At 49.3% G+C, this 9231-nt stretch overlaps 1 protein-coding gene across 1 annotated transcript; it reads right to left on the bottom strand.

Annotated features, from left to right (window-relative positions):
- Positions 1–348: 348 nt before the first annotated feature.
- Positions 349–7518, bottom strand: LOC310876081 (ubiquitin carboxyl-terminal hydrolase 9X-like; the record flags this gene model as incomplete). The annotated part of the gene is made up of 1 exon (XM_083789528.1): positions 349–7518. The coding sequence occupies one exon, from the start codon at positions 7516–7518 to the stop codon at positions 349–351; it is 7170 nt and encodes a 2389-aa protein (XP_083645654.1).
- Positions 7519–9231: the final 1713 nt, after the last annotated feature.

The following is a 9231-nucleotide window of genomic DNA, read 5'->3' as shown; positions in this document are numbered from 1 at the left end:
CGTTCGCAATAAAAGGCACCACTCACTTCACACAAGTGTGATTTTTTTTTTTACTTTAATTTTGTAATGGAGGGCTGAAATCTCGCCCAAATATGGAGGCATACGTTATACATACATCATAGATGACTGATGGCATAGACCAGCCACATGCCATCCAAGTGGGAGCCACAGCGTTATTAGACCACGTCTTGTTCTCATTTGTTCTTTTCGCAGTTATCTTGTTCTCGTAAGCCTGATTATCAGACTGACGCTGTGTCCTGCGTGGAGCAAGCGATGCTCTCTCTATCGGCTGGATCCGGGCTATACCGTGGAATAGGAGTGGGGCCAGGGCCTGGCGTCCGGGTCTGATTACGGCCTGGCACTTGAACAGAGGCAGGGCCATTTCGCCTCTAGGGGATGTTCTGGGCATAAGGTATGTGGAGAGAGGTGTCCTTCCGTGATCCCATCCTGATGGTGGTTATTATTGGTTATCATCTCAGGACAGAGCTTGCGAGCCATGTCCAATGTCAATGTCCAATTCTCCTGGTAGTAAGTGGTGGAGAGGCTCTTATCCTCTAGGTGCTCTAGGTGCTCCACCACTGCAATCCATCTGTCTCTCAGGTCACTGTTACTCTGTAGGAGCTGGAGGGCCACAGGAAGGTTTTGGAAGAGATACACCATACACCTGATGCACCGTAAAGCCCGTCTTAGATCTAGGTCTAGGCAGTGCTTGATGATTTCGAGTAGCCCTTTTTTGTCATCATTGATCACATACTCAACCCTGAATGTCTGCAGGGAGTCCTTTATGTGCAGGATCCGTTCCAGCAGTTTCCGGTAATTTGGAGTGGTGCAGTCTGCAACCCGCAAGAGCAGCTCGCTGAGAAGGGTGCGGGAGAACTGTGTGTTCTCCCAGCAGCAGAAGCACAGCAGAGTCTCATGGACTGACTCTGACTGAGGGTTATTGCAGTCCTCAATGATCTTCTTGACATAGCTGGTATTTGCAAACAGTTCCTCTGCCACCGGCTGCTGAATAGTCATCAACACGACATCGACGTATGGATTAGGAAGAGGGCAGTTCCCGCTGTTGGAGGTCTGCATGGATGAAACATCACAGCAGCGCACCAGCAGGGAGACCACAGTGTAGAGATTGTCCAGCTTGGCATCCTGGTTCTTAATGGGAGGATAATTTCCCTTGCCTAAAGCCACCCACATGAACGTGGTGGGAACCTTCAGCTTTAAAAGCTGCTTCTTTTCTTCCGGGCCCAGATTGGCATAAGTGACAAAGAAACCAAAGTACTGCTGCAGGCGATGGCAGTGCTCTGACACGTCTTCCCTGAGCAGGTTGAGCACAGCTGTCAACAGGTGGTCACTCATGCTTAGCTTATCGCAGGCCTGAGCCAAGGGTCCGGGGGAGGCAGTGAGGAATCGACAGGGGCCATCGTTCGGGAAGGAGTGCTTGATGAAGACGATGAGGTCTGCAAATACTTTCCGGACCTCAGCATTAGGGCACTCCAGCAGGTACTCGGAAAAGCGGTTCCTGTGGTTAAACAGGACGTTGCATGCAAACCAATCACGTGCACGTTTACTGTGTTTCAGCAGGTTGGAGAGGGCTTCATACCATTCACTGGCAGGACCACGCACTACTTTACTGGTGTGAAAGCCTGTGTTGAAGAGGAACCTATCAGCCAGCTGAACACTTGTCATGGCTATCTCCTCTGCTATATCCTCCTGTAAATAGACATTGTTACAGATCAGGAGATTCTTAATGAACTGGAAATATTCCAGGCTATATTGCAATCGGTTCTGCATGAACTTTATGTTCTGCGTGCGCACGCTGCACTCGAGGGAGCTGGGCATCTTCACTTGTTGCAACTTGCTGGAGATGGTCAGCTTCTTAATGTGCTTGATCATCTCGATGTCCAGCGAGTCAATGCGCTCATAGAATAGGATGTAAGCATTCCACAAGGGCTTCATCATGTGGTCGAACACGTCGCTGTACTGGTTGTCAAAGATATCGTACTGGCCGCCAAAAATCTCATCCATGTACTGGCCACCAAAGCACTGGTTCTTCATCTCCTCATTATCCATATTGCACTCCGTCACGTCACCATCATCAAACTTATACCAGCGGTTGCGTTCACCGTCACCACCACTGTTGCGCTGGATGATGTATGAGTAGTAGTGGCCACCGCTGGCTTGGCCCGAGTGCACCAGCACACCCACCAGTCGGTATTTGGTACTACTGGGCGACGTAAGCTCTGATGGCTCATTCTGCTGAATCACATGATTCTCTGGATGTATGTTGTCACCCTCCAATCTGGCCACACCGGCCACTGTGTATGGTGCCATGTCAAGCTCACGTGGGAACTCAAAGTAGTCATTGAACTTGATGGCGCACTCGTGCTCCCAGTCGTAGTCGAATCGCTTGAGCTGAATGACTAGCAAAGGTGGAAGCTTCTTGATCAGCAGACGCTTCACTGTGTCCACCTTCTTGTTGCACTTCTCACAGTAGTAAGCGTTGGCTCCCTCCAGCAAGTCTCCTTTAACATATTGCTCCATAGAGTCCAGCAGGTTCCGATGGTTTCTGATGTCTACGTTCAGAGTCGTGAATGACTCCTCACACTCATACCTGTGGGGGCAACCTTGACAGATCTTCTGGTCAGCAAAGGAGCCACCCAGCACCTTCCTGAGCATAGTGGGGTGGCCAAGGGCTTTCAGAGCCTCGTCCAGACTGTCCACCAGAGAGTTGAAGAACTCCAGGGCATCGTGCTGCTCCCTCAGGTTCATTGGCTCACCCCATAACTTGAACTGATTCCAGAATCCTTTTGGGGTGTAGTACTGCATCCTAGAGGCAGCCAGGTGGCCAAAGATTACCTGTAGTTCGCGCAGCACGCCAATGTTGTACTCCATTCTGTCCCCTGACTTGCCAGAGGGCATGATCTCGATGGACAGGATGCCATTACGAATGGCAGGGATCATGTACAGCTGCTGGATGACCGAGTTCATGTAGCATGTAGCTCCCGCGTTCTTCAGACCTACAAAGCCCTTGCTGGGCCGCAGCCCCACTGCAGGCAAGTACTCCCAACCAATACGAATTGGTTCGGCAGCTTTCGTCGGGCAGCTTCTGTAGTACATGTCCGTGAGGGCGTCAACGATCTGCCTGAGGTTATGGATGCAGCGTACGGCCAGGGCCACCAGCAGTTCGAACCCGGCATTGATAGAGGCAGGGCTGCTGCACACCGGTATCACCTCCTGCCCACTACTCTTCATGCTAGATGCCGGGAAAATGAAGTCATCTATCAGCTTCTTGATAAGGTCAATTCCTCCCTTCTCACAGCCGATGTAATACTTCTTCTCTGGGGTCTGGAAGGCCAGCAGCTCAGTGGTGACGCCGATATGGCCCTCCACAACGGTGTCCTCAACACCCGTCTCCCCTGTCCTCTTCACTTCATCCCGGAGTCCTTTGAGCCAGCTGATCTCGTCGTTGAGCCAAACGTCTACGTTAGGCAAGTTGATTTTGTTGTTGAAGGCGTACTTCAGCAGGTGTCGGAGCAAGGTGAAGTGGTCCTCTGCATACTTGGTATGCTCCTTGGTCATGGTGAAGAGGAGATCAATGAAGAACGGGAGAGATTGAGGGTCCATACAACACCTGGTGACCATGAGGAAGAACTGTTCTTGGGCCGTCTGACGCACAGATTTGCTGTGGCAGTACATCAGCAGGTCTATGATGAAGGTCTGCCAGACCTCTTCTTTGATAAGTCTGTCCAGAGCTGTGGGTATGAGGGCGAAACACAAAGTCATCACCTCCAGAGCTTCACGGCACACCTGCTCATCCTCCTCATCTGGATGCTTAGCTGCATTCATCTTATAGATCTGGCTGATTTCTTCATTAGAGCTGAAAACAAGTTTTAATATACCACAACCTGATGCCCACACAATCTTCTGTAGAGCCCACATAGCGCTGTCTGGGATGTAACTATGTGCATGGAAGAAGTTCTCGTCAGAGATCTGCTGGGCTAGGCGGATGAATACATTTTGCAGCATGTGTATCAAGGCAGGGCTGGCGATGTTCTTCAGGACAAAATGCAGGACCTGCACAGCCTGGTTATAAGTGCCCATGTTAATCTGCGAGACAGGGAAGTTGCCGTTGCCCTCACGACTGCGTCGACAGGCCTCATCCACGGCATAACATTGACCTGAGCCAATGGCGATGAGAAGAAGCTTGGTGATCTTCAGCACGTTGAGGTAGGCCTTGCGCCTGGTCTCCATGTCTGCAGATGGCAGGAAGTTGTTCCTGGTGAGCATGCTCAGCACCAGGGGTAAGCCACCACTCTTCAGGAAATTATACTGCAAGTCACTGGTCTCCTTGCCCATTGTGTAGCTACTGGCTGGCATCAGCAAGCCATACAGAATCTCAATGCGGTAGAGCACCTGTGAGGGTGAGGGACCAAAGAAGTAGGAGTCCAGCGTGGAGCTGTAACCCAGGTTGGAATGGTCCATACACACTGAACGCAGTTCCTCCACTGTATTATTATCGGGGGGCATAAGCTTCATCAGTACCCGTGCTCCGTCTCTGAGCGGAGTCATGTTGAGTTTACAGCCCAAGTCAGCCAACTGCCACAAGAAATAGATGTAGGGCGGGTGCCGGGACATGATCACACCGGGAAGGCAGTTCTCAGCCTCAGGGTTGGGTCCATCACTGTAGTGTAGTGGAATGGAAGGCATGTTGGCACTGCTCTCCGGGGTCACCTTGACTTCGATTGGTTTATCCTCCACATTAAACTCTCCAATCAGCTTCCTGTCATCCTCTGGCTTGACCACCTCCCCTTGAATGGAGAGCTCTATCTCAGAGTTGACTTTGATCGGCATGATCTGCGTGATGTGGCGGCGCAAATAGCCCATGGTGTCGTTGGTGTGAGAAGCGAGCTCATGACGTGCGCCCGGGGAATAAATGAACAGCCTGATGGGTTTCCCCCGGAAAGCCATGGACAAGGGCAGTATAGCCCTCTCCTCGTGGTAGTTGCTGTCACACTTCTCAATGTACTCCTTCAGCACGGTGAGAATTCGGACCATGCGGATGGCCTGATGGTATATGCAGCTGATTCTGTCCTTGTCCCCATCCGGGATGATACAGTCGTAGGATTCCTTCAGACGATCAAAACATGACTGGATGAAATCCTTGTGGATTTTAACCTGATTGACTTGTAGTTTTGGTCCAAGGTTGGTGTAGATCTCTTTCATCAAATCTATGGCTTGGCTGGCTATTTCATCACATCCTTGAATTACCACCTTCCAGAGGTAGTCGAAACCTATTAATTCCAGGTCATTCATCATGTATTTAGACACCAGCTTGCCCTCCCTGCAGTTGACAGCTTTGAAGAACATTTCAAAGCACTTCATTCCATTCTCTGTCAGCAAAGACGGGTCTAACTGCAGAATGTTGTTCTCAAAGAAGTCCTTGTTGATGACTGGATCAAGGTCCAGCTCATCACCCATCAGCTCAGAGAACCATTTAAAGCAGGTCTCACGGTCACAGAGATACACTGCATTCTCAGCCAGACACTTCCAAACCTTTTTGGCCTGTTGGGCACATAGACACAGCTGACCATCCTTCAGTAGAAACCTCAGGAAGTTTAGGCGTTCCTGTACTTCCTGCACATGGCTGTAGCGGCTCCCAGCCCGCACAGTCTGAGGGTCAAACCCCACCTGTATCCCTTTGGAGAACTGCCTCATGGTTTCCATGTAGTCAGAGAGGTCTGTAGCCACCAAGGTTACCAGAGAGTGGTTATGTTGAATTTGGTTAATCAGGTCATGACGGTAGAAGAGACTTCTTTGGCCAAAGTTCAGTGGCGTTTTTCCAAACAGGCTGCAGAGCTGTCTGATCTGCTTGAGAGCAGGGATCGCCCACTTGGCATTTGTACGCAACTCCTGTATGAAACAATCTATCCAATGGATCTTTTGAATGTCTCTGTCCTGTGAGAAGCTGTTTTCCAGAATCTTGATGTGTGCGCTAAGAGCCTGGTCCATGATGTCTACAGACACATGGTCACTTTGTGCCAGGTCCCAGAGCAGGTTGAGGACCTTGTGGGCCATCGTGCCAACCTTATCGTCCTCAGCTAGAAGCCGTATTAGCTCCAGTAGTTTTTCACGCTGTTTTTTACTGGCGTTGGTCCAGCTTGCCTTGAAGCAGTTAAAGAGGTGGTCAAGTTGCTGAGGAGCAAAATCCCAAGCCACCTTTGCCAAGAGGTTGTGGACATTCTTCACAATTGCCTCATGTTTGCCATCCTGTGCAGCCCAGATGTTGTTAAGGTCCTGCATTTCAAGAGCTTTCTCTTTGATGACAAAGCGAAGAATGTTCTCCAGTTTCTCAACATACTGTGGCTGGTGCAGGCTGTCCCTCAGCACGATGGACAATATGTGCTTCTGTTGGATCCATTCCACCATGCGTTGTCTTGGGTTATGGTGAGGAGGGTTGGTTATACTAGCAATCTCCTTGTTTACTTCATTTAGTGCATTCATTTTGCTGTTAAAAGAGGACATTTTCAATAACCTGAGAATAATTTGTAACCTGCAATTCTTCACCTCCTGTGCCCCCTGGACTTGTGAAGCCATTTTTTCCAGAGACTCGAGTATTATGGACAGTGTGTTGTTTTTGCCTTCATTCCTGGACTCTTTCTTCAGTTGCTCATCTGTGAGGTTCTCCAGAAACTGGGGGACCATCTTAATGACTGGGAGGAAGTACGTCTGTACTGTGTGCAATGTGAGGAACTGGTAACACTGGCCAAAAGGCTTGATGAGTGCAGCAATGATCTGGACGTTCAGTGCTTGTCCACTCATGAAGCGATCATGCAGCATTTGAAACCCTTTAGACTTGCCAAACTTGTTTATTATGTCGACCAAACAGCCATATCCTCCAGTATTGTAACCGTGGAATTCTTGCATGGGGGGCCGGCGGGCGAAGAGCTCATCGGCAGGCAGCTGGCCCCCGGTGAGGAAGTGCCCTCGAGGTTCACGATATCTGTTATTGACGTGGAAATTGCAGTAGGGGTTGGTGGCCATGGCTAAGAGCTCCAGCAGAGGTAAACAGTCCTGAGAGAGCTTGGCCACACACAGCTCCACCAGCCGGTAGATGTTGCTGATACAATCAATGCTACTGCCTTTGGCTCTGGAACCCTCGTCTGTCAGCAGCAGCTTAGTGAAGGAGACGGTCAGACCGTCCCGGAAAAACCTCTGGCACGCCTCACTTTTGACGTCCAGTTGTTTATTAGTGAGATCTATAGCAGCTTCGAGGAGGACTTCCAGCTCTCCGTTTTTTTTTATTATATTCTTCCAGCTGGGACTGTTGATCGTGTGGTCGAGCGTGGCCAGGGCGTTATGGGGGAAGTGTGGACCATCCAACCAGCAGTCCCCATCCTCATCTGGGCTGCCTGGAGACTTGATGGACAAGTTGGGAACTGAGGTCTGGTGGTTCTGTGGCATATCCAGACGCATCTGGACATTGGGCTGGCCCTGGCAGTCGTCGGACCCCACCGGAGTCATGGTCGCCACAGGGCCGATCTTATCAATACTACTAGCCATGAGAGAAATCACTGCTGCCTCAACCACAGAGCATGGGAAAGAGTGTCCGAACAAGAGAGCGAGGAACAAGAGGGCGAGGAACAAAATAAATTGGGGATCTAGGCCTACAATGAATTTGAAAGGACTACCCCGCTCTCTTAAAGGCTTACGGTCCAGCCTTGAGCAATTATGGTTGTCGTAAGCAAGATAAAATGATTCCCTCTGGGTGTCGTTCCTGTGTCACCTGTACGCTATACCATGGAAGGTCCCGAAACCGTATCCTGTGAGATCTCCGGGTTGAGAGTGAGTCACAATCGCAAACTGCGTGACCTGTCACAGTATATATCTACATCATGATGTATGACCATATGTCACTAAAGCTTTTGTGCGATGTCATGAATTTGCCACTTGATCGTGGGGGAATTTAGGGTTGAATTGGATGTTTCCACTCCTGCCTAGCATCTTATGATGTTTGGGCACCGCTGACCTCAATAGAGATGCTAGAGGTCATGTATGCTGACTGAAACTGACGCCTGGGGTGTGACTAGTCTATAGGTTGCTGTTTTGACAGGCTGACAAGAAACGGTGAGCTCACACATGCACACCTGAGACATGCAAATCTCTCACAAATCTTGTCTCATTCTGACGTCCTCTTATTACGGTGTGGCTGCATAGGAGACTATTGAAATATGGACATCAAAGGGGCAGCAGGGGCTCTGATCGGGTGAAACCTTATACAGATTTGGGGACATAGGCTACACCATAGATGTATGTAGATTGTAATGTAGATGACTGACTTCATAGATGATTCACTGGCTGGCCACATGAAATCCGAGATCCACATAGGTTCAAGTCCAAGATCTGCATTGAAGGCATTTTTGAGGGGCGCTAGCCCCCTCCTATGCCCAGCTCTGTGTTTGTGTAAATCATAGCAATGATTTGATTGGCTGATCACCCCATAGCGATGATTTGATTGCCTGAGCAAAGTACATACATTGAAGATAAAAATCACACCTGTGTGAAGTGAGGGGCGCTAATATATTAAAGTCTACTCATGTTGATTAGGTGATGTAATGGTGATGTAGAACAAACGGTGTCAAAACAAACATTAAATTATCTTTATTGTTAATGACATTTAATGTTTGTATTGTAAAACATTGAACTAAAAACAAACATTAAACATGTATAAGTGAGGGCAGAAAAGTGAAGATGCAAATTGCGATTGGCCGGAATGTGATGATGTATGATGAATCTGATGTATGATGACAAGAGCGCCCCTCACTTCACACTGGCGTGATTCTTTTCTTTCTCTAGCCTATCTGTTTGGTTAGCTTTGCTCAGGTATTGACTCCAATCGGCAATTTTGGCAGTAAGCCAAGATGTCAATCCCTTGATATTGTTCACATTTTGTGATTTCATAATGTCAGATCCACTGTCCCACCAATTCACTCCACTAGACCTGTACGTGCCCGTCGCAGTCGCCCACCGGCCTACTTGGGAACGATGCAACTTGGGAACCTAATGGTATACGTTTCCATAGCACCCGTTTTAACTGTCAGCCGGTGTCCCACATGGAGATCTGTGTATGTGCCTGTGTGTGAAGACTGCAAACTGAAAAGTGTACATGGCAATCAATTCGGCCCACTGGCAGAGCCTGATTGGTTGAGCCTCAATTGGCTGAGGCAGAGGCTGGAA

The sequence above is a fragment of the Protomyctophum parallelum genome, assembly GCF_964188405.1.
Source record: "Protomyctophum parallelum genome assembly, chromosome: 18".
Taxonomy (NCBI): Eukaryota; Metazoa; Chordata; class Actinopteri; order Myctophiformes; family Myctophidae; genus Protomyctophum; species Protomyctophum parallelum.
Note: the sequence above shows the minus strand (reverse complement) of the source record. Positions and strands in the feature narration are given on the sequence as shown.